Source organism: Equus przewalskii, chromosome 3 (genome assembly GCF_037783145.1).
Source record: "Equus przewalskii isolate Varuska chromosome 3, EquPr2, whole genome shotgun sequence".
Lineage (NCBI taxonomy): Eukaryota > Metazoa > Chordata > Mammalia > Perissodactyla > Equidae > Equus > Equus przewalskii.
The window spans coordinates 26,164,360-26,191,030 of NC_091833.1; the positions used below are offsets into that span (position 1 = coordinate 26,164,360).

The 26,671-nt window shown below is 41.6% G+C and overlaps 1 protein-coding gene across 1 annotated transcript; it reads left to right on the forward strand.

The window, feature by feature from the left end:
• Positions 1-10,926: 10,926 nt before the first annotated feature.
• On the forward strand, positions 10,927-23,747 carry CLEC3A (C-type lectin domain family 3 member A). The gene is made up of 4 exons (XM_008522396.2): positions 10,927-12,089; positions 15,345-15,673; positions 20,281-20,364; positions 22,080-23,747. Exons 2-4 carry the CDS (start codon positions 15,559-15,561, stop codon positions 22,469-22,471), a joined length of 591 nt encoding a protein of 196 aa, XP_008520618.1. The 5' UTR covers positions 10,927-12,089; positions 15,345-15,558; the 3' UTR covers positions 22,472-23,747.
• The last annotated feature ends 2,924 nt before the right edge of the window (positions 23,748-26,671 follow it).

Genomic DNA, 26,671 nt, shown 5'->3' on the forward strand with positions numbered 1-26,671 from the left:
GTTCTGGAGGTCAGAAGTTCAAATAAGAGTCTTATAGGGCAAAATCAAGGTGTCAGCAGGGCTGTGTTTCTTCTGCAGGCTCCAGAGAAGACTCCGTTCCTTGTCTTTACCAGCTTCTAGAGGCCAGCCACATTCTTCAGCTTGTGGTCCCTCCCAGGCATGCATCAATCCGACCTCTGCTTTCCTCTTCACGTCACCTGCCTTCCAACTCTGAACTTTCTGCCTCCCTCTTGATAAAGACTCTTGTGATTACGTTGGGCCCACTCAGATAATCCAGGATAATTTCTGTCTCAACATCCTTAACATTATCACATCTGGAAAGTCCCTTCTGCCATGTAACCTAGTATTAGTGTTCTGCTGTGAACCCTAATAATGGGTTCCAGGGATTAAGATGTGGGCCTCTTTGAGAGACCATTAGTCTGCCTACCATGAACACTTTGATGAAAGAACACACAAGGTCCCGGAAGGACCAGCACTCATTTAGCACATTCTAAATGTGCTAATGTATTTCAGTGTATCAGGCACTGAAAAAGCAAAGATGCTAAGAAAGAGCAGAGTCCCTACTCTCCAGAAGTTTCCTTTGGGAAGATCCAGGTAAACCACCAGCAGGCACAGAAATATTCCACAGAGCTGTGATGTTGGTGCTAGTCTCCAAGTACCATTAGCGATATTTACTTGGGTCTACAACCATTGTCAGAAACATCATCACATATGAACCATACAAAGTAGACCTATAATGGACAGGTACTATGTTCAGTTCAAGATGAGAAAGCTGGGGCTCAAAAAGGTGAAGTGTCTGCCTAAGGTCAGATAGTTTGTAAATGGTAGAGCCAATACAATTAGAGACAATTAACCTCAAAATCTCACCCCAAAGTCTTACCCCATTCCATGAGTAGGGACCTGGGGAAAGAGCCCTATAATTGGATACTGGACCTCTACAACCTACATATTTGTCCCATCTGCAGCATGGAGTTGTATCATTCAGTCAGGATTCTTTGTGCTGCCAGGAACTCAGTTAGCTTTAGGGAAAAAACAAAACTGGAGGAGATGGAGCATTTCATTGGCTTATATAACTTATAATCTCTAAGCTTATAAGAATGTAAGTGCCAAAAAGGTGAGAGCTGTATCTCTTTGACTTTGGCATTCCCCAGGGTGGCGCGTAGGACCTGGTATACGTAAAGTAGCTGCTTGTGGCAGACACACTCATTGGTGATCCCCAATGAGTCACACACTTGTATAATCCCTTCCCCTTGAGTCGGGGCAGAACTTGTGAGTTTCTTCTAACCAACAGAATATGGCAAACATGGTGATGGCATTCCCTAGGTCAGGTTACGTTGTATAAGGCTCTATCTTAGCAAACTGGAGCAAGAGATTCTCCCTTGCTGGCTTTAAAGAAGTAAGTTACCATGTTGTGAGAAGGCCTGTGAGTGGGTCACATGGTTAGGAGCTGAGAGTGGCCCCCAACCAACAGCCAGCACTAAAATGGGGCCCTCAGTCATACAGCTACAAGGAAGCGAATTCTGCCAACAGCCAGAATGAGTGTGGAGGAAGATGCTTCCCCACTCAAGCTTCCAGATGAGAACACAGCCCAGCAGATGCCTTGATTGCAGGCTTGAGAGACCCTAAGCAGAGGGCCAGCTAAACCCTGACTCCTGGCCCATGGAAACATGTTTAGTACATGTATCTATAATTAAAAAAACCCTCAAAGTTTGTGGTAATTTGTTACACAGCCATAGTAAACTAAAACAGTATTCAATAAACATTTGCTGAAAAGCAGAGAGATGAGAGAAGGAAGTAGAAATGGAGGGAAATGGGAGAGAGAAACAGGGAACAGGCAGATCAGTTCTGGAAGTACTTAACTTAGCACTTAACTTTAGCACAACTAAATCCAGGATCTCAAAAGATGTCAATAAGATTGTTTCAGTCTCTCTCTCTCTGTTGTGTGTGTGTGTGTGTGTGTGTGTGTGTGTTCTTGGGGGGCGGGGGTAGAGAGCATGTGAATCTTTGGCCACCAGTGACCACCTCTTCAGTAATCTCAGTAGGGGAAATCAAGCCTTGCTGATAGTTCTGGTGGTTAAGCCCCAGAGAGGACTCTGGCCTGGCCTGGAGATGAGATTTTCTGGTTGGTCATATCTGGTTTACTTGTCCACCTCCAGGACACTGGAGTGGGAGCCATTCATCTCCACTCAAACTGCAAAGAATATGTTTATCACAGCAGAGTTTTTGTAACTAGGAGGAGAAAAACGTGCTGCTCAGAAATAAAGGCTGTGTATTTCCATCATGGAGGATAATAAGTTATATCTCGCAGGTAATTGTGAGCATTACATGTAATAGTTCCCAAAATGCTAGGTATCAGAATTTAAGCTCTACATGGACAGACATTTTGTCTGTGTGGTTTACTGTCATATCCTTGCACCTAGAACAGTTCCAGTCACATAGCAGGACCCAACTGATACTTAACAAATGGACAAATCTGAAACAGGGATGCAGGCAGGGGCCATATTCCCGTCAAAACTCATCTGTGGTCTTCCCCATCCACGGCCCACCAAACCAGTCTGACACATGTCATCTTCTCACGCCTCTGTCTCTTCTCCTTGACTTGACAAGCCTTGGGGAAAATGGCATTATTATTCCAGGGGAAGCAGTAAGGAGCATGAATCCTAAGTTATGAATAGGAGCCACAATTATATCACTAAACTCAGGCCCTGTTTCCAGGAGAGTCTGATTAATATTTAATCAAACCTTGTCAGTTATATAAAGTAGAGGAGAAATCCAATTCCCCTGTCATGGGACTTCTTGTTCATAGTGGAACATTCCATTTGCTAAAATCCAACATCTTGCTTTATTAAATAGTTATGCCCAACAAGTCAATTGAACATCCCTGGGAGCGATTTACAAGTAAAAGTCAATGAAAAACTGGACATGTTTCCTCTCACAATGATTTCTATTGATCAGAAATAGCAAAAAAGAACAAGAGAGGCAGAGTAGGGGAGGAGAATGAACTTCTTGGAGTCACGTGTGCCAGATTTGCATCTTTAGGTATGAATCATGAGATGTGTGGTCCAGCAAGAGACACAGGCATTGTTAAATAACAAACTACCCAAATTACAGTGATTAGTGTTCCAAAGAGAAAGAAGCCAGTGTTGTACACCCCCAAGAGTTTAAAAGAAAGTCCTGATGTAGTCAGAGAAGTCCTTCCTGAAGAGGTGGAGATCTGAAAGATAAATGGGACTTGTCAAGTAAAGAGTTTGTGGCAAACTCAATTGGTTGTCTATCCAAAGGTAACCCCCCTGCCCTTTTTCTTGCCAACAGAACCCCTATTTTGTTCAAGTATCTGGTAGTGTGTCCTTCATCTCAGAGAAGGTGGGCCTGGCCCCCTCTAGGGATGACCCCATGGCCTGATTCTGGCCAATTAAACATTAAGAGGAGATCTTCTCAGGGACATCTGAGAGCAAGTTTCCTTTCCTGATGAAAGGGAGGCATTTGAGGACCATTTTTCCATCCCACAGAGCCCGCTGTACCTGCCATCAAAATGATGCTGTGAAGATGTGATGCTTGGAGCTACTGTGGTCATCTTATAACCAAGGAGAAGGCCCAGAGAAATGCAAAGACTCTGAACCCATACCCAAATGTTGAGCCACTGAGCACACACTGGAGCCATCTCACTCTAGATTTCTTATATGTGAGAAAAATATACCCCTATTTGTTCAAGATGCTGTTACTTATAGCAGAACATGCCCTGACTGATTCAGATTTGTAGCACAATTGTCAGGATTTTAGAATGGATTTTTACATCTACTGCCAGGTCACAAACCACCCCAAAACTCAGGGAGCTTAAATAACAAATATTTCACTTACTCACAGTTCTGTGGGTCTAATGCTGTGTAACAAATTACCCCCAAATTTAGTGATTCAAAATAACAGTAAATATTTATTATTTTGCATAGTTTAAGTGGGCCAGGAATTTGGGAGTAGTTTAGCTAGCTGGTTCAGGTTCAGGGTGGACTTCTTCACGGGGCTGGCTGAATGTCTTCATGACATGGCAGCTGGCTTCTCCCAGAGCAAGAAATCCAAGAGAGAGAAGTGGAAGTCACAGTATCTTTTATCACCTAATCTTGGAAGTCACATACTGTCATTTCCAAAATATCCTATTAGTGACACAGGTTGGTCTTGCTCATTGAAGGAGGAGACTACACAAGCTCATGAACAACGAGAAATGAGGACCAATCATTGGGAGCCATCCCGAAGACTGGCCACCATCATCCACCCTCTAATTCTGTTATCAGACAGGGTCAATCAGAGAAGCAAAGCCTTTAGGAGATACACACGTGTGCATACGTGTATACCTATTAAAGGGTTTATTACAGGAATTTGAGTTTATGCAGTTGTGGAAATTGGTTAAACAGTCTTTGTAAAGTTGTAGTCTTCATGTCTGAGGCTGGAGCTTGAGGTCCACAGGACTGGCCATGGGAACAGGAAGATGGAAGTAAAGTGGAAGAGAAGGAGGACAAGCTAGAACCCATGAGCATAAGCCAGAATCTTTATCAACCTCTCACTGCCTCCTACTTTGATGATCATGTGGGAGTCTTGCAGGGAAAACTGACGCCTCACCATAACCCAAAACGTACAGGGAAGGGAATTCTGAGAAACATGGTTGAGCTAGGCTGAGTTGACATCTTTCAAAGCCACCACAGTGGTTTACCCTTTAAGGAATAGTGACTAGGAGTGGGCAAAAAGAAGCTTCTAGGGAGCTGGGAATGTTCTGCTTGTTTTATCTAGGTACCAGTAACACAGCCATATTTAAATTTTATGAAGAATCGAAAAGCTGTATATTTACAATTTGGACATGTTTCTGTAATATATATACTTCAATGAAGTGTTTACACTTAAAATATTGATATATGTTTTATCTAGAAGACTTAGGAAACCAAAGAGGGGAAAAAACACCCCAAAATCTCAGCATCCAAAAGTAACCATTGTTGTTATTTTGACCTATCCTTAATCTATTCAGATACTCACATACTCACATCCTTCTGCCCTTTACTCCCTACCTTGTAAGTTCTGTTTCATAACTGCTTTTTCCCCTTTAGAAGTATACTATCTCTATTTTCCACGTGATCAATATTCTTTTACAGCAGAATTTTAATGATGCCTTAGAGGTCCAGTGGATTAATTCCACTTGAGAAATCCTCCTTCAATTTTTGTTTGTTGGAAATAATTCTTTTGCTCACTCCTTATAAACTTCTGTCAGTAGACCCAAGCCAGAGACTGCTTGCTCCTTTATTTCCAATAAGGGATACTCAAGGCACGTACTGGGTTTTTTAACAACAATCCCAGCTATCTGGTATATATTTTGGAGGGTGGCCTAGTCTCCTTGGGCAGAAACAAATTATAAAAGGAAGCAGGCGTAGTGAATGTGGGTCTTTCAAAGACATCAGCCTGTCTCCTGGACTCGCTGTTCCCACACCCAAACAGCCAAGCTCTGGGACTATTTCCTGTCTGGTTTCCACTGGAAGGAACCCTTCAGCAAAAGACAGCATCCAATGCAAATTGGATGTCCCCTCTGCTCATCGGGGGAAAGCAGAAGCTGAAAAAGACTCCTGAGGTGAAAACTAGACACTCATAAAACACTGACTCCTTCACTGTTTACCAGATGTTCAAAATGGATGTGCTAGTGGTTTCCTGAAGGGAAAGAAAAGCTGATTCATATTCTAAAGCTCTAAAGGCTTTTGCCTCTGAGAAAAAGAGCAGTGTTTTCTAGACATAAGCACACCTCTCCCTTAAGCCTGCCGTCTTGCTCTCTAACCTCTCCATACCTCTAATGAAAGATATAAAATTGAAATCTGCTTCTTACATAGTTTTTTCCTGGTGGGAAAATGGGCACATCCCTTTTAAACAGAGTTATGTATGATGATGGTATTTTTGGCATTCTTAGATGATATTATGGTCAGGGAGCAGAAAAATACCTGAATCGTGCCTTGGCCCACCCAAATCCTCCTCCTCCATGCAAGTGGGACAATGTTGAATGGACACAAGGACAGACTTGGCTAGAACAGAACTTGTGTCTCTAGCTCCATTACAGAGTACTCTGCAGTATCCTTGCCTGGAACATAGAAACTTGCCCAAAATTTAGGGGCCTCTGTATCTTTCTTAGCCCAGACCCATATCTCAGGACCTTATCACCGTCCATCCAGTTGCATATTACAGGGTAATACTACAATGCTTACTATGGACTAAACATTGTTTTAAGCAAGTGCTTTAAAAGTATTAATCTATTTAAGCCCCACAACAGCCCTATATTTTAACTACTCCTGTTGTCCTCTGTTTTATAGATGGAGAAAGCAAGGTGTGGAGAGGTGAGAAAACTGCCCGTGATCCAAGAGCTGGTGGCAGAGCCTAGATTTCACCCCAGAAAATTCAGACTCCAGTCTGTGTTGTTAAAGCATTAGAATATCCTGCCTTTCAGAGAATCCACTCACAGAACTGTGTGTCCTAAGAAAATAATCTAGAGTATATAAAAAAAAGAGATTAACACACAAAGATGTTCATCTCATCATTACTTATAATAAAGGAAAAATTGGAAATTAGTTAGACAATTGGAGATGGTTTGGTAAAGTACATGAAATCTTATGTATCCTTTAAAACAATGTGTAATAATTTGGATTGTTGGCAGGCTAACAGGTGCAGGCTGTTGCAGACCTACCCAAGGCTTTGACATGACAGAGAGAGCAGGAAACCTCTGAGCCGTCAGCCAGCCACCTACTGCCCTACACTATTAGGAGAAAATTAGGAGGCCAGGTTCCCAGCAGAGGCTCTAGGAGAGCTCGCTAAATGGACAATTAGCCCCACCCTGATAGACAAAAACATGAACGCAGGGTCAGCACCACTCAACATTCCCATCTCTTTAATAAGCATTGCTAGCCCTTGCTATTGGACAGGCGCTGTTCCAAGCATCTTATGTGTATTCGCTAATTTAATCTCCAGCTACGAGGTAGGTGCTGTTGTTATACCTTCTCTTCCTACAAGCTAGGAGACACCGCAGCAACGGCACACAGCTGAGAAGTCGTAATGCCAGAATTCAAACCAAGGTAGCCTGCTTCCAGAGTCTTCAGCCTTAACCACCGCCCCACACAGCCATTTTGGCATAGAGCCTGTGGTGGGAGCCACCTTCTGCCCACCAGCCCGTGGGCATGGATGTGTGTGGCCCTGTGGCCAGCACGTTCCCGCATTGAGAGTGAGGTACACACACGATTGTGGGTCCAGACTTGGGTCTGTGGAGCGAATGAGTCAGAAGCAGGGACTGGGGCAGGAGACCGTGGAGGGACAGATCCCACTGCCCCCTTACACACACACACCCCCTACTCGTCTGCCACCAAAGTACAAGCAGAGACGTATATGTGTAGGGGCAGGGAGTACTTGGGAACTCTGTACCTTCCACTCAATTTTGCTGCGAACCCAAAACCACTCTAAAAAAAAAGGTCTATTAGAAAAATTAACTTTTTAGTCTCTACTTAGTATTTTCCTCCCTGCAGTCTGGCTTCCATGTCTAGTGCATTGCAGACATGGCTTGAAGTCATTTTCTAACTCCCGAGACCAATGTTTATTTTAGTCTTTTTCCCATTTTACTTTGACGTATTTTCCAGCTCTGTCTCCTCCCTCCTCCCTAAGAAACTTCATCTTAGCTTCAAAAAATGTTTGTTGAGTTAATGAAGGGGAAGAAAGTTTTTCTCTAGCTTTTCTGACCACTGAATCTCTTTCCCATCTCTACCCAGCCCTTAAATATCTGGGACCCCAGCATTTGTCTCTGATCCTCCTCTTTTCTGCATAGAACTATCTTGGCTTCATATCCATCATCAGTTTCCCACTATTAATATACCATTGACTCTCTATTAACACATTATTGAGTCTCTCATGCAACTCTCTTTTTCTACCTCGTTCAAGTGCCCAACCATTATTTCCAGTCATCAAGTAGACAAACCCAGCTGGGTGACCCATGAAAATCTTAAGACCGACTTGTCTAATACCAAACTTGCTTCCATCTCTCCGTCCTCGCCCTCTGCTGTCTTTTCCTCTTTCTTTTTATTAACCTGAGTTTTGAAAGAAATATAAGTAATGCCTTGTACATACAGTTCATCTAATGATTTGGTTTCTTTTCTTATTCTTTATGAGCAACAGATATCATGGCCACAATTTTCTTGGTTTACCCATTAAGAACAATTTCCTCAGTTTACCCATTCAGGTTTTCAGCCTCAGGAAGCACTTGCTGGAAAGAGGACCAAAAGGCAATCCCTTTTTATGCCATCTAAACCAAAAGGAGTAGCTTGACTGTTTATTTGAGCCAACTCAAGGGGAACACGAGATGACTTCAGTTCTGTCACTAAATTTCCACCAGTAAAACAATCATGGACTTAAAAGTGAAAAATTAATTATTCCCCAGAAAGGCAGACCTTCTCGATGATTCACTCTGCAACCTGCAATCATCTTGCTGCAGGCACAGGCAGAGTCAGCAAGCCTCTGAATTTCAAGGAGGAACAAAGACCTAACTGTTGTCACCTGAAAGTTGAAAACTCTTTCACCACGTCCAACCTTGGGAGGCCCACAGAGAGGAATTATAGGGTTTTTCCACTGTGGGCTGCCCTTGCTCTCAGTGGAAGGGAGATGAATACTGACTTATTTGTATTCTTGGACTATCTTGGCAGCAGGACCAGGCAAAATTCACAATAAATTTGAAACATCAGTACACCTAGGAAAAAACAGACCAACAAAATGTTTGCCTTCCTTAAAAAAATGCACTATTCCCCCCAGTTAGTGCTTGGAGGATGGGGCGGAGGGGGTAGGCAGATGGGGACGGGTTGGGAGGCTGGAGAGGAATGACTTCACGGTGAGGTCAGTAAGAGCTAGGACATTATTACAATGATGATGATGATTAATTTATTAATAGTAAGTCCACATATGAAGGATCTCTTCCGTATTGATTGTTTTTAGGGCATCTTTTTCTTCTTCCCAATAATGCTGGAAAATAGTCATTATGATCCCCAGATTATAGGCATGTGAGGCTCAGAAAGATTAGTGAGCTTGCTCCGATAACATAGGTGGTAAATGAGAGAGCCACGATTCAACCCCAGGTCAGTATGATGCCATTTGTGCACTTTCCAGTACTGCAAGTAGATGTGGGAAGTAAGGACACAAGTGAGGTGTCTGACTGTTCGGGGCCAAGAATGCAGTGGCCTCAGCCACTGTCTGAGAGGCTCCACCAGAAGGCAGGGTAGGATGGAGCCAGAACACTTGGTCCTAGAAGAGGGAAGGAAACTGATTCAAGATGAGATCACACACTAGAAATTAGCTCAGAGAAGTTAACTACCTCAGGCCTACAGCGGAAGCAGAGGGACTCAGGCATAGGTTGTTGTAACTAACATCAGGGAGAACCCAAAGAAATCAGAACGATGGTGGAAATAGTGTAAACAGAGCAAGTCAGACACAGCAACGTCAACGGGCCTTCATGAATTAAACTGGGAGAATTAAGATGGGAGAAGACATGGGGGAGAAGGAAGAATGTCTTCTGGATAAGGAAGGACTTTCTAACAATGGAAGTGCTGCCTTTCTGGGTAGTGAATTCTCCAACATGAGAAGTGTTCAAAGCAGAAAATTGTCTCTCTTAAACTTGTGATTCCATTGTTCTAACCCCACCACCCTGACTTTAAAAGAAATTTTCACACTGACCTCCTAGGTAAGCCATGGAGTCCTAAATTCTGCTCACTGTAAGTTGGCCTCACCCCTCAGCTGAGCTCTAATGTGGGATACCCAAGTTTGACCAATGCTTAGAACTTGAGGATTCTAAGTCACTTCACTCATTTTGTTAGGCACTAAAACTGTGCTATCCAATATGGCAGCCTCTAGCCACATGTGGCTATTGAGCACTTCTATCAGACAGTGCTGGTCTAGGAAATCAGAAAAGGATAAGCAAAATGCCTGTCCAAGGTAAACAATGAGGGGGAGACAAATATAAAATAAGTGTAAAATGTGTAGAAGTTCTATGATAGAAGTATGTTGAGTGTGGGTACAAATAGGACCAAATCTGTGGGGTTGGGGTCAGGGCAGGGGTGGGTCTGAGGACCTTATACAGGTGTGATGCCTCGTGCATCTATGTGATGGTAGTGAGGGAAGCCCAAGCTCCCTTTGATGGATCACCTGCTGTGACAAGATGTGACTTGCACATTTTATACACACACTCTAGTTTTCTCAACCACCCTGCAAGACAGATAAGAAAACTAAGATTTGGGGAGATGACAAAGTCTGTCCATTGTCAGACAACTAAAAAGTAACAGATCTGAAATCTTAACCGCAAACTATCAGAGTCCTTGCTCTTTCCCTAATATCAATGCTCCCCCATTTTAGCAGAGTCTCTTAATCCTCTTCCCTAAAACCTGTCACCAGCCTTCTCTTCAAATTTCCTGACACTTAAGCCAGCCACAACTACAGGTAATAGCCCTAAATAGAAACAAGGCAATTTGCACATATACCGTGACCAATCTTTCCTCCAAGCGTTTCAACCTCGCCTGTGCTGTATCCAAGTTCAGCCCTATTGCTCCCCCTAAATGCTTGCCCTTGAACCTCTGAAGACAACTTTCAAACGTGTTCAGGCTTGAGTATTAACAGACAAATAGCAAAGAGGCCAGATGGACTTGTTTATTAGAATTCGAGCCTCTGGAAAACAGCTTAGAGCAACTTAATATAGCAACCAGTGGAATAAACACACCAACTGCACAGGGTGGTCAGAGATTGTGTTGTAAACATCAATTTATTAAAGAAAATAAAACCCAAGTGACAATTTTAAAATTCTCACCAAACACTTTTGACTAAAGGCAGTATTTTTGTAGTACCTATTCCTCAGCTATAAATGTGTGCTTCTTCTTAAATAGCTCTTTCAGAAGCCCAGGTCCAGCCCCGGAGACGAGCTGGTGACATCACCCTGCTCCACAAAAGAGGAATTGTTCAGCCTCCAAGAAAACCGAGTGAGGCCAGCCTTCTGCAAGGACAAGGTGGGGAAGGGCCACCTGCCCCCGTTATCTTTGACGTGTGTGTACCTCTTGCTGTGATTCTTTTCAGATCACTGCCATTTATCTTCCTGGCTCCTGTTGAGATTTTGGAGGTGGGGGCTCACCCAAAGGGGTAGGCCACGTCTGATGTCAATCAGCATTTGGGACAGGGACAAAAATCCTCACCTTGAGAATGTTCTCAGATCCAACCCTCCCCCCTGAACCCCATCCCTCCTCCTCTTCTGCTGGTCAGTCATGCAGCCATTTAGTTTCCACTGGTTTTTCCCTGAAGGAGGATGAACTGGACTTGGCATCTCTGCAGGAGGAAAGGAAAGTTCCCATCCCCGTCTGGCCTCGGGGCCAAGCACCTAGAAGACAACCAGAGCTTCCCAGATGCTGAGAGTAATGGTTTCTCAGCACAGCTCCAACTGTTATTACACCAGATGAGTCTCGGTCTCTTTACTCTTCCATGACTTTCAGTTGCTGTTTCCTTGGTCAAGTGACTCGTCGCTGGACCTGCAGAGGGGAAGTGGGAAGGGAGGGAGCAAGAGCAAAATTGCCCTGCCACATTTTAAATATTTATTGAGCAAATACTATATGCCAAGAACTATTCTAGGTGCAGAGTCAAGCTAACCCGGCATGGCCCCTGCCCTCCAGGAGCTTACAGCCTAGCCAAAGAGACTGACATCCAGCCAGGATTTTACTAAATCAATTAAATAAATAAACTTTTAAATGAGTACCAAATTGTGACAAGGGCTGTAAGGAAAGCAGGATCCTTGGATGAAGAAAACAGTGTAGGACCTTCCTAGATTATGCGGAGGCAGAAGATGTGTCTAAGGGGGTGACCTTTGAGTTCAGACCTGGAGGATAAGAAGAAGTTGGTCATACAAAAAAGAGCACTTATTTGGGCACAGACCAAGAGTGAAAATTTTGAAGGGTTGGGTACAGTGACAGAGAACAAGCATGTGGACAGGCACGGAAAGAGAGAATCGAATATGACTCAAAGTTGGCAAAAGATCTCCCAGACTGGAGAAAGTCACCAGGGAGAACCAGGTAGGTCTCACCAGGTAAAAGCGCCTCAGAAACCATGACAATAGGTCTGGGTTTCATTGTAAGTAGAATAGAAAGATCTGGAAAGTTTTCAGTAGGAGAATGACAAGGATTAGTGATGTGTGATTACACATTAGTGATGAGTGGAGCTTTCATTTGAGTTGGGCAGGAGCTGGGGTGAGATGGAAGAGGCTAAGAGCTCTCGGTGACTTAGGATGGGATGATGGCAGGAGAGAGGAAGAATGTATGTGGAGGGAGAAACCACAGCACTTGCTGTTGACAAGGTCATGAGAAGGGGCATTGAGGGCAAAGGTGGGAGGGCTCAAAGATGACTCCCAGGTTTTGGAATTGGCCCACTGAGTGGATGATGGAGATGTTAACTGTGACGGGGAAGACTCAGGAGGAATGGGACTTTTTAAAATTCATGGGACATTAATTTATTAAAATTAATCGAGCATTTAATTTTAACCATCACAAGTTTGAAATGTCTCTGAGACATCCAACCAGAAGTGCCATGTGGGCAACCAGAACTATGAGTCTGAAGGAGGAGATCCAAGACGAGAGGTAAATGTGGGAGAGTCTCAGACAGAATTTGAAGCCATGAGGAGGACTGAGATCAGGTAGAGAGAGAGCGGAGGAGGTCAGAGAAGTCAGGAGGGAGTCCCAGGAGCACCAGGCAGCAGCGGCGAGGAAGAGGTGAATCCTCAAACACTTCATTTGAGCAAAGATTGTGAGTTTCTGTGAGACTCTTCTGTATGTCACTGTAACGGTAGATACGTGGCATTATACATTTATTCGCCAAAACCCATAGAGCTGAATAACACAAAGAGTGATCTCTAGACTTTAGTTAATAATAATCTATTAATATTCATTCATCAATTATAACAAATATAACACACAAATGCAAGATGTTAATAATAGGGGAAACTAGGGTGGAGTGGGCAGGAAGAGGGGGTATATGGGACCCCTCTATACTTTCTGCTCAATTTTTCTGTAAATCTAAAATTGCTCTAAAAAATAAAGTCTATTAATTTAAAAAGAAGAAAGTATGGGGCTGGCCCCGTGGCCGAGTGGTTAGGTTCATGTGTTCTGCTTCGGCAGCCTAGGGTTTCACCTGTTTGGATTCTGAGTGCGGACATGGCACTGCTCATCAGGCCATGCTGAGGCGGCGTCCCACATAGCACAACCAGAAGGACCTGCAACTAGAATATACAACTATGTACTGGGGGCCTTTGGGGAGAAGAAGAAGAAGGAAAAAAAAGAACAAGATTGGCAACAGATGTTAGCTCAGGTGCCAATAAAATAAAATTTCTCATCACAAGAAAAAAAAATTAAGGAAAAAAAAAGGAGAAAGTATGGGCTTTAGGACCTGGCTGAAAGAAAACAAATCAAAAAAGTGTCAAAGGCTCTCCTGGAAAGGAAAAGGAGCTTAAAACAATATTGATTTATTCTGAAGAAAAAAGATACCCTGTTCTTATGTCTTGTCTGAACATAGCACAGATCAAAGATCCAAGAGAAATCATTAGCTTTCCACCACTATTCTGTAATTTGACATCTCTTCTCAGAGTAAAGGATTTGAGAAGCTGGCAAAAAGCATTTTTGACCAATCTTAAGATCAATTGTAAAACATCGATCCTTTTCTCTATACAAATCAAAGCACATTTTGCAGAGCCCAGGTCAAAAGTGAGATCTTCTGGGGTCAATCAAAACTGGATTTTAAATTCTACTCCCACTTTTGGCATCTGAGTGAGGTTGAACACATCCACTTGACTTTTCTGAGGCTCAGTTTCAATCATCTGTACAATGGAGAGAATACTTATCCCATAGGCTTGCTGTGAAGATGAAAAAGATCTGGCATTTCATAAATTATACATACTATTATAATTAATGGTAAGAATATTACAGATATTACCATTTTATCCTTATTATTATTAAGCACTGGACATTGCACTAAGTTCTTATAGTCATTATCTCTAATATTTCCAACAGCGCTGTAATAAGCCTTCCTAGCCCCAAAGGCAGATGAGAAAATACTCAGAGAGGTCCAGTGACTTGTCCAAGATCAGACAGCTGGTAAATGGGTGAAAGGAGAATATGAACCCGCCTCAGCTTGTTTCCACAACCCTCTCAAATGCCTGCTCATAGATTGCCCGTGTCAGTACAAGGAGTTTGCAATATAAGTAAAATCTTTTTATTACTTTTATTGCACACTTACATTGCTAAATTATGTCATACTTTTGTACAGCAGTGGTCTTACTTGGGTGTCAATACATGGGGAGGTTACAAAGTGGCTTTAGCAGGAAGGAAATAAAGATGGATTAGACTGGGTTTTCCTCACTGGGATTCAGAGGGAATCAATCACCCTGGATTCTTCCTTCATTGTCTCAAAAAAAAAAAGATAAAATGAATTTGGTCCTTCCAACCTTCCAAAATCTGCAAGCCCTGCCCTCCGTCTGCACCTGGTCACCCGCGTCACAGAGTGAATACAGTCAGTCCATAGAGTCTGAGGTCTAGCTCACTCCATCTTGGTCACACCTGTATGGAAGTCCCTTGCTTTTGATTCAAAAACCTCTCTGGTACCCAGACTTGTCCTTAAAGCCCACTGCTAAGGTAAGAATCATTACACCGAGTCTTTCATTATATTTCTCTGTTATCTCTGTGTTTCACTTGGAAGCGTTAAGTGTTTGGGGTAGTTTCAAGGAAAAAAGTGTTGGGTGGTGGGAATCTACAAGATGCTACCGTTGATATTTTACTTTAATTATCATGGAAATAACTCACCATCTTTATTTTCTTTTCATTCAAAGAATGTAATTCTTGATGAATCCACAAAACCCTAATAAAGGGAAGCCTTTTACTTTCTCAAGGACTATCCACTTCAGCCGTCTCCATTACTCCCTGTGAGCAAACCATTCCCAAGCTCCACTTGAGCTGTGTAGACACACAGATGGTCTGTGGCATCTCTCTCTCCCCCCCTCTCTCTCACACACATGCTGTAACTTTCCTGTGTTTTTTTTTTCTCTGTCATTTTTTGTCCTGAAAACTGAATTGGATGTATTTCCCAGAACATTAAGTGAAATTCAGAGCTCCAAATCAAAGACTTAAACATTGGGGTCTCCACAGAGACCTCAAGCTTCCTGGACTTTAAATGTTAGAAAAAGGAAGGATAGTAGGCAAAACCCTTCGTCTCTTAGTTAACTCTGATACACTCTGAAAAGGCAAGTCAACTAGGAAATGGAGCAGGAATATTTTTTTTTTAAGTCTAACATTAGGCATGAGAACAAAGGCCCACCTTATGCAGCAGCCAGAAGAGGCATTCAAACATTTCGTCAGCAGGATTCCAGCCAACCTTCACAGCTCACTTTTATAAAGCTGGCCCCAGGCATTCCAGAGCAAGATGTGGCTGTGCTGTCTGCTTGTCCCTTAGCTACTTCAAAGTTGTTGGCAAAGCGGCCATCAGACTTGCCCGAGAGCCATGGCAAAGAGTGGACTTGTAATTTACATCCTGGTTATCACCTTGCTCCTGGACCAGACCACCAGCCACATGTCCAAAGTCAAAGCCAGGAAGCACAGCAAACGCCGAGTGAAAGGTAATGGGGCTTCTCAGTCCAGCACCATTCTAGGCTTGCTGAGTGTGGGGAGGGGCTGGACAATATTCCTTTCCAAACTCCTCCAGGAGACTGTCCCTGGTGATGGTACCATGTCATCATGTGGATATGGTGTTTCAGGTGACTGAGTGACTTTTAAATTCTCTGGGACAGTTTGATACTTAAAGGAACTATGTTATAGATTTTTTTCTTTTTTCTTTTTTGGTGAGGAAGATTGTCCCTGAGCTAACATATGTGCCAATCTTCCTCTATTTTGTATGTGGGTCACTGCCGCAGCATGGCTTGATGAGTGGTATGTAGGTCTGCACCCAGGATATGAACCCATGAACCCCCAGCCACCAAAGCAGAGTGTGGGAACTTAACCACTATGCCACTGGGCCAGCCCCACAGTTTTTTCTTTTTCATAGAAAAAAAGGTCTTGTAATGTAAAAAAATTCTATCTTGTATATCCTTTCTCAGGTGGGATTCGTTAGATATGTAGAATGTTCTTCAGAGGGAGTCACCTGGATATGTGGACACTGGTATATGAATGAGGGGTCAAGTAGAACATCCTGATTAATAGAGTACAGTGTTTCAGTTGTAGATATTGTGTAACTCTATTCTCAGGTATTTGTAAGATAACTATATTCTTATTAAATGTGTAGTAGAGGATAGAGCTGTTGGTAATTGTGACTTCTGTTTTGTCATTGGTTATCATGTAGGTATATTTTCACATCCCTGGCAATATAAGGACAGTCCAAACTGTATATTTAAGCTTTTTACTGTCATAGAGAAATTGAACCTCTTTTTAGCTTAAAAATATCTCAATACACACACAAGAAAAATTTCAATGCACAAAGTCATGTAGCCTTTGAAGACATTTTAATGCAAAACTGACTCTCCCAATGCTCTCAAATTTGGGATGGCTTGAATTGAGTTAAGAAGTAAAAAAAAAAAATCACAGGGTGATGTTTTATCTCATCCTTTGGGTCATTTTTGTAGAAGGATATTTCAAAGTAAATATTATGACACTGTTTCCTTATCAATTTCACTTCATCAGTAACCAAACACACAACAAATACCGATAAGGTTAAAGACTTGATTTGACACAACAGGGATGTCTGGTGGGGAAAGAAGGGGCTTGTCTTTTTGCGCTGCATGTGTCGTGTTTTGATGATCATAAAGAGCCCTTTTTTGAGGGCATTTGTTTCTACAATTTAGGTCTGTTGCAAGGTTTCTTAAGTGGAATTTTTCTTCCTTATAAAATATTATATTTCCCTATTACACCTTTTAATGCAAGATTAAAATATCTCTCATGCATAGATAAAGTATACTCTGAAGATGAGGGCAGGGGAAGGAGGGGGAGAGAAGATACTGGGTGATGTGGCATTTTTGTTGCCAGCATTTCTTCACCACTGGGAGGGAGTGATAATGGGATGACCACCCAGCAGTGTTGTAGGGAGGGGTATGAATATGTGAATGTGTGTTTGCTGTGTGGGTGTTTCTGGAAGAATTGCAGTTCGGGTCATATAAAGCTCCCCTCCACTCACCACCCACCTACCCATCCACACACAAACACAAACGATTTTTTTTTAATTCTTTAACTTACTGAGTACACATCTTAAATATCATCCTCCCAAAGCAGTTTTTGCTACTTTTTGCCATTAGGTCCAAGAAAGTACATTCTACAGTAGGTAAAGCAGTAAACCCAGACTTGCCAAACTGTTCTTTCCTCATCCACTCGCACACTTTTAAAGTATTTTAAATACTGGAAATAATACTAAAGTTTATTAAGTCAAAAGTGAAAGCCATTTTCTCTCTCTTTTCCTTTCCACCGATTTATCCACTATTAGCTTTTTGGAGATAATATTCCCAGCTTTTTAAACACACAATTAAAAATGGACACTTTTAACAAAATAACAGTTGGCTATACAAAGTATTTGGCAGACAAATTAATTTGTTTTACCTATTAAGTCTTGGATAGCTATCAACATAAGGCATACCTCAGTCCTTTTGACAGCTGCATAACATTTCCTTCTGTGGATGGGTCATGACTTATTTAATCCATTCTCTACTGGTGAACTTTTGTGTGGTTTCCAATCCAGCTCTTTTTGATCCAGTGCCCCAGTGAACTGCTCTGTACACATATATTGATCCCCATGCTAGGATGTTATGATTCACGTCTAGAAGTAAAACTGTAGGTTAATTACACTTTCTAATTATCTCTGCAAGTGAAAACATCAATCCATGGTCCCATCTTCACTGAGAGGGCCTATTCCCATGCACCTTGACAACCTAACATCGTATCATTGGTTTAAGCCCTGCCAACCTAACCAAAAAAACCCCACTTCTTTTAATTTGCATTTCTTTGATTGATCATGAGGTTGACATTTCTTTGATTGTTAATGAGGTTGAGGTATTTTTCATACGTTTACCGGTCATTTCTTCTGGGAATTATTTTTGCATTTTATACTGTGCCTACTTTTAGAGAATAACAATGATAAAATGAAAGGGAGTCCATTTTTTAACTTAAAATGGCCATTGAATGATTTAGCTCCATAAACAAGACTTCTGTAGTATTTGCTTCATAGATCTCAACAAATTATGTGTTGCAGTAGTAAATAAAATATAATTTTTACAGTGAAATAGTTGTCCCCTCTATTCACTGTAGACAGAACACATTCGCATTTGTCACACAGGATGGAAGAAGCCAAGACACCTGGATAATGACATTCACAATGATCTCCCAGACCTTACTATTAATTCATGTGTCTTCATGTTAATTACAATGTTGACAGCTTCCCCATGGAGGCCACTTATTTCAATAGAATGGAGCCAAAAGCTGAGATAGTCTGGCCCCCAACAGCCAATGGCTTTGCATTCCGAATGTACCCTTATATTTATTCTGTATTGAATGGCCCCATTGAGGAAATCCTTGGGTTATTGCATGTCTGAGCTGAGCTATTGAATGCTTTGAGAATGGATGTGCAGCATTAAGTGAAACAGAGGTGGGGGCCACCCCTGGAGACCCCAGAAGGCATGTCCTAACCCAAATGTGGAAACACCCAGCTTGCAAAGCACATGTTTAAGGGGTCAGTGAATCAGCACATTTGGATTTGGGACTATCCTGAAAAATCCAGGATAGAACAGAGATTCTCTATATGTCATCCCCACAAAGAGACAGCTGGGAACAGTTCATATCAAGCTTTAAGCTTCTTCTCTGAGGCCATGTACTAGGGACCAAGCAGGTAAAGGCGATCGCTGTGCAGAAGAAGATGGGAGGGATGGGGAAAGAATAGACTTGGAATCACGAGATTCAAATCCCAACTCTGCACCTTACTAGCTGGGTGATCTTTGACACATTAATTCAGCTTTCTGTGCCTCTATTCCTCTTGTGACGTGATGGTGTCTATTTCATAGAAATATTGAAAGAATAAAGCTCCTGGCGAACAATGTGGTGGCTTTTAATATTTTTTGTTTTTATTATACTTTATTATAATTCCTGCCTTTGAAGAGCTACAAGCTGTCAATCTCTAAGACAGTCCCCTCATCAGGTCTAGAACAGTGATTTAGCCAAGGTTGCTACTTTTCTACCACTTACTCATAGCCAAGGTTGGGCAAGGACAGCCATGAAGTTTAGCTTGATCCACGGAGGTTCAAGACTAAATAAATTGCTAATCTCTAATATATAAGGCTTTTTTTACATGGCCCTTTATCACTGCCTTTCTCTGCTTCTCCCTGGAAATCACTTAACCCTGCTAGGAACCATCATACCTGATACATCAGTTGAGTGGAAATACTGGGGACGGGGGGCTTAGGCGCCCAAATAGGTCTGAGTGTGAGTTCTACCACTCATCTGCAAAGTCACTTAGCTCATTGAGTTCATCCTCATTCTTCAATGGGAATCTCATTTTTCTTCCTTCATAGCTATTTTTGAAGAATAAATGAGAATAACATGAAAGCATTTTATGTACCACAAAGAGTCTATTCATTCCACAAACATTATGAGTACCTATTGTGTGCCAAGCATCACGTTAAGCATCATGCATACCATGGATAACAAGATGGATGAAATTAAGAAGTAAAGCAAAATGATTATGGATTGGACCAAGTGTGCTGAAGAAAAATAAAGGTTCAAAGGAAGAGATGAGCCAGAGGGATGCTAATGTAGAAGGATAATCAGAAAAGTCTTCTCAGGAGAGGAAATGTTTAAGCTTGATAAGGAAGTGGACAAGAGCTGGGCCAAGAGTGTGCCAAGCAGAAAGAACCCAAAGGAAGGGGCCTGAGATGAGACAGCTTGCTCTAGGATGCATCTGAAAGTCAGTGAGTCTGAAGTCTAATGACGGAGGGAGAGTTCCACAGGCTGGGACTGGAGAGATAGACAGGAGCCCTATCTTGCAGAAGGAACTGTTAGTGTTATTAGCCCCACCATGCCCTATGAATCTTCTGGGCCAAGTTATTATCATGCATTTTTTCTCATGGACACTGGGCTCAGTTTCACTCTAGCCTTGGATTCTGGATTCCAAAGCTTTATTTTGTTTTAATTCTATCTTATTTTAATCATATGCTTTTCATTCCTCCTATCCCACCCCATCCTAAAATATCCCCAGAAAAGGATGGGGACCTGAAGACTCAAGTTGAAAAGCTGTGGAGAGAAGTCAATGCCCTGAAGGAAATGCAAGCCCTGCAGACAGGTAAGACCCCATCTCATCCATGCCTCCTTGTCTCAAAAGAGATGGGAAAAGAAATTGTGATTTGCTAGCAATTCAAACCATATCTGGACTGCATGTCAAGTTCTAGGTGAGATCTTTTTAAAAGAAACATTGACAAGCCAGAGATGTGTCCAGGAGAAAGGATCCAAAAGCTAGGGAGGCAGTTGTTTTGGGAAATCAGCTTCATTTTCTACTCGCTTCTCCTATATATAAGTGGTATAGAAATAAAAATAGGCATTTCAATATTACATTTTAAAAGTCCATCCATAACTCTTCTCTAATGGTCAATGAAACAGAATTGAAGCAAGTATCAACTAGCTAAAATAATTAGCATTCATTAGATGCTTACTAAGCACCCATCGGGAGATCTGCTGAGGTTTAACTAGATGCAGGGTCACAGGACTCACTCCTGCCACATTGGGCATGAGATACACACAGAAGGATGTTGGTTAGAACCACAGCTTGCCAACAGAGGGCAGCATCTGGTGTTCTTTTTTCGTGGGAGTAAGCTCCCAACAGCCTCTGTGGCCATCCACACTATTGTCTGGGAGCTACTCTCCCTGGCTCCCAAGGGTGAGGAAATGAGAGCCACACGGGGCAGGCTCAAGAACAGCTCTGTCTTGTGAGGTTCATAGTCCCAGGACCCAGCACCTCACATAGCAACTCCAAAAGCAGAGCTTCAAGGGTTCTGCAAGAGACCTGTCCAGTTACAAGAGTTACCGTCTTTGGGGAAGACTGAAGTTATAACTTTCCATCAGGTACTTATTACTCCCAGGCCAGCTGTATGTTACCAATCCAGGGTCATTTTTACCATAAACAGTGTTGCCTAGAAACACTGGTGACATATTCCCTTATCAGGTTTCCGGGGGAACAAAATTAGAAAGTTAAAGGAAGATCAAATGCATTTGCAGAAGAGGAAAGAGTTTTATTAACCCTTTATCCACAGTCAGGTATATAAATACTTGATAAATATTAACACATCAATCCTCCAACAATTAATGAGATAGGTGTCATTATAATTATCCTCATTTTACAGATGAGGAAACTGAGGCACAGAGAAATTAAGTAATTTCTCCAAGATCTACATACCTAGTAAATGTCAGAGCCTGATTCTCCAATGCTTTGCCCTGAAACTATCTTTATGTTTGGTTTATCCTCGATAACCTAAACACTATTACCAGGGCTCACTTATCTGCATAAGAAAACCACCTTCTCTCCACATGCAAACTCAGACTTTTTTAAAAAAATAATTATGAAATACTATCCAGTTCCAAAAGTCTCAAGGAAATTCAGCACATAATGGAGTAACACAAACTAGCGAGCATGTATATATCAAAGCAGCATGAGGCTAAATGCCATATTTTGAGGGTGGGACAGACCTGGGTTTATGTGGTTATGATCTCATATGCTATGTAAGTTACATTTTTATGTGCTATGTTGTTACAAGTAATAACTTCTCTAAGCCTCAATATCCTGATATGTAAAGATGGGAGTAATAAAATCCCCAAAATTACTATATGAGTTCTATTTATCTCAAGTGCTTGGCACAGTGTCTGACACAAAAACTCCAATAAATGTTAACTCATCATTATCACACATCATTCATTCCACAAATATTTATTGCTATTTGCCAGGTCCACTCCTGGATGTATTAACTCAAAAAGCGTGTTAATATGTCAAAATTTGCATCTTTACAGTCTGTCTTCGAGGCACAAAATTTCACAAGAAATGCTACCTTGCTTCAGAAGGCTCGAAGCACTTCCATGATGCCAATGAAGACTGCATTTCCAAGGGAGGGACCCTGGTTATCCCCAGAAACTCCGATGAAATCAACGCCCTCCGAGACTATGGTAAAAGGAGCCTGCCAGGTGTCAATGACTTTTGGCTGGGTGTCAATGACATGGTCACAGAAGGCAAGTTTGTTGATGTCAATGGAATCGCCATCTCCTTCCTCAACTGGGACAACGCACAGCCTAATGGCGGCAAGCGGGAAAACTGTGCCCTGCTCTCCCAGTCAGCTCAGGGCAAATGGAGTGACGAGGATTGTCGTAGTAGCAAGAGGTACATATGCGAATTTACCATCCCTTAATGGACCCTTTGCAAATGCATCTTCCAAGCACGATGCATTGGTCATGATGTACAGGCTGATGGTCTCCAAGAATAAGTCAAAATTGTCACATGGGAGACTGTGTCCATAGGAATACAAGTCAGCCAATTTTGCTACCACGTTTCATTGTTTTTACCCTCCATCTGGTATGGAGGATCGGAAAATAATGATCTAGCCACGTGCACACTGTTAAAGTGGCTTCTGCAAAATGGACTATCAACTCCTCTCTTTCCTAGTCCTTCTCACTTGTATAGACCAGGTCTGTGCTAAAAATATGATAGCCAGAAAGCAAGCTGAAGCTGCCTGGAAGATTTCCTCTTGAAAGTTTAGTATATATTTGATTGATGACGATTCTCTGAATCAGAGATTCTAGGTGCTATATAATCCAAAAACTTTCAGTCCGAGGCTCAATCTACCCTACCCTGGTCATAGTATCGTGTTAAACCATTACCCTTTCTTTGAGTTGCTGCGTCTCCTGGTGGGACTTGTCTCTTGTCTGCTACATCAGAATACAAATGTCTCAGAAATATTCAGATTTAACTGTTTTCTTCAAGACCTCCTCCCCCTACCACACACACACACTGTTTTTTTGGAAATGTCCAGTCAAGATCTGAAAGGAAATGATAAAAAAGCATATCTGGTCAACTTCCATTCCCAGCATAGCGTTACATTACAATTTCTGACTCGAATGGGCAACCCAAAGGCAGAACAGAGCAGCAGATTGTAAGGGAAAAGTAAACAGGGAAAAAAATGTCTACTTTTCCTTTGCTTTAGCATCCTTCCCTTCCTTGATGAAATCGAGGCTGGACATTATATATATACGTTAGTTTCATTTTTTTACATACATTATATACTTATATATATTTCAACAATCATTACATATTTAAGTCTATTAGGGGCAATCTATCCTCGGAAGTTGAAAATTGGATTTAAGTAATTCTATTTTGGAGTCACATGTCTACGCAATATTTTATTCTGTCAAGTGCTATTCCCATTAAATAGCTTAATTAGATTGTATAAAATAACTTCATTACTTAATATGAAATTACAATTTAGGCTTGGGGAAAATGGGCTTTTTAGAAGTCAACAATTTTAAGTACATTCTGTCCTTCAAATAACTGTCTTTTTTTCCCCCCCTTTAAATGTTGCTTGCGTTTTGTGAACAATATCCTTCTCTGCAAACTTTAACTACACGTGCTTGGAATTAAGTTTTAGTTCTTTTCATTGCACAATAATAAAGCCTGAATTCTGAACAGTGTGGATACGTTTCGATGTTGACTACAGGTAATCAAGATATGTTGATTTATAATGAACTTGGCATAATTTGGGGGAAAATACCCTGGATTTGATCAAACTGGTGATTTAAACATACTTGAAGAATAACTTTGCCTGCCAATAAACAGGTAAAGCCTGGGGAGGAGACGGGCACTTTAAAAAGAAAATGCTACCTGAAATTGTTTTTAGTTGACCCTGGCCAACACCCTACTCCAACCATACACCTTAATACAACCATAATATCCTTAAAGATTATGACAATAATGAAATTAGTAGACATTAATGGTAGTACATTCTCATCATATTCCAGGTACTGTTCTAAATTTTACATAATTCTCATTAATCTCCAGAACAACCCTCGGAGTTAGGATCTAGAATTATTTCATTTCACAGAAGAATAAACTGAAGAAGAAAGATGTGGTAACTTGCCCTAAGTCACACACCGGGAAGTAGTGTAGTTGTGACCAGGACCCCACAAATTGACTCAGATCCTACATCCTTAGCAACTATGGGGGAGCTATGACAAGATCAAGCCTGCTCAAGTAGGCAATAAAAGTAAACTCTAATCCATCCTCCTAATTTCCTTCATCTGGGGTAATAATTTGGGCAAACAGCTGACCTTGATAAGGCATTTATTCTGATGCTGCTCCAAAAAAGTTGACTAAAGACAACCAGGGTTCATATAAGTCAGTGTCAGAGTTTGGGTCCGTAGGAGATGGGGTTAGATAAGATGATCCTTCTCCCAAGCACCCCAACCAGAAAGATGGAAAGAAGTAGTTTAATTCAAAGGAATAGATAAAGGTAGTGAGGGGAAATCAAAATAAGTTAGCAAGACAAAGAGCAGATGGATGGGAGACAGAGAAAGACTGAAAGGGGTGGATTAAGAGATTATCTTGTTTGCCCAGGTCGAACTCATGACCTTGACTTTATTGCTTAGTCAACAAATCAACCAAGAGCCACATCCACAAGATTCACTAACCTAGACTTGCTGTTAGTCTATTTCGCTTGTTGAGTACTATTTAGCAAATGACAATTGGTCTTCAGGCAAGATTGATAAATAGGTCTTAACTCTTAGGCCAACTTTTCTGTCTTCACTAGAGCTGCCTGGACTATATTGTGGAGAAGCATCCTGAAGCTTGGTGGAAAAAGTGCCATGATAATTAGCAATGTCTCTCACAAGTTCATGGTAGGAGGACATCCACATTTGGGTCATCCATAGGGTAAACACCCGACTACCTGCAAATGTCAGTGATATTCAAAGCCCAACAGTCAAGACCCTACAACCTTTACCCCAAAGCTGATTCTAATCTCTAGAGCAGTGTTTCAGAAACTTTTTTTGTGCTTACAAATCACCTGGGAACCTTGTCAAATTGTAGATCCCATAGGTCTTGTCTGAAGCCCCAGATTCTACATTTCCAAAAGCTTCCACTGGAAGCCAACAGTGCTGGACCACACAGCACAGGGTAATAGCGAGAGTCTAAACCTTCAGCTACTTGCCCGGGGATAGTCTCTGTTGATTCCAGCGGTTTTGCTTCCCTTTAACCCCAAAGTGAAGGGTAGGATCCACTTTGTCTGAATGAAGAACAAGACTAAGGGCAATTTTTCTACCCACCACAGATGCTTCCATCCATATCATTAAATGAGGTCCAAAGTAAAAGTCAGTTAGGTAAAGGAAGCATCAGTGGTTGAGACTCAAATCAGTGATATGAAGGAGGGTATTGCGAGGCTCAATGGTTCCTTTCTCTTCCTTAGCATTGCTGAATAGCATTTCTTAAACCAAAAATAAAGACATAAAGTCTTTCCTCCTCTCAGATTAGGGAGGACTTTCATATCCTTACCAAATAAAGCACATCTAACAAATGAAGAAGTTTACTAATTTTAGCTACGTAAGGAGCTAATTTAATCTGACGTAAGAAATTCAAAGGATACTTACTAACTATAATGCACCATTCTAGGTAATATGGATGAACAGAAACGAAGTAACTTAAGGTCATTACATTCAAGGATATTACAACCTGGCCCACAGGAGAAGAGCGAGACTATCTATTGAAGTCTAAAAAGAAAATATTAGTAGCTCTAATTACATATGGAAATAAAGTGGATTTACAGATTATCCCTCTCTAGTTTAACCTAAACTGATACCCACAAAATGGGCAATGATTTAAATAAATTCCTACAAAGAAACACCAAATTCAATATACACTATCAAAAACACTTGTAAACACGCGAGGAAGCATCACTGACCGTTCTACTCCTTGGGTGACTGGTTCATGGAGGCATACATCGCCCAAGGAAAACCAATCACAATCCTTCCCAGTGGTTGCCATGTGACACTGGGGCAATGAAACTCTTTTTTTGCTGGAGACACTAAATTAGGACAAGTGAATTTAGGAATTCTGACAGAAATCTTCTCTTCCAGATGGATGCAACGCACAGAATGAAGGCAATACAAAGATAAGCAGAGATGAGAAATGATGGGGCAGGGAGGAAGGGAGGCAGAGAAGGACAATGTGTGTGTGTGTTCACAGAGCTGAGTTTGTCATTCTTAAGGTCCTGATTTCTATTTCTGTACGTTCTATTAACTATTCCACAATCCCTTCAAGCTACACAAGACAAGTTATCTTTTTCATTTGTTAGTTTGAGTTGGCATATCAGTAGGATAGGCGAGGTTTTGACCTCACAGAGCTTATATCTAGATAGGCAAAACATACAATAAACAGGCAAGGAAATAAACAAGATCATTTCCAAAAATTATATGACAAAATTTCAGAAGACTTTCATGACAAAATGGCGTAACAAAATGACATAATGAAAATGACAAAGAAGAAAATAAAACAGGGAGATCAAAGATAGCGTGACCAGAGGAAGCAACATTAGACATGATCAACTCTTCTAATACAGCCCTCT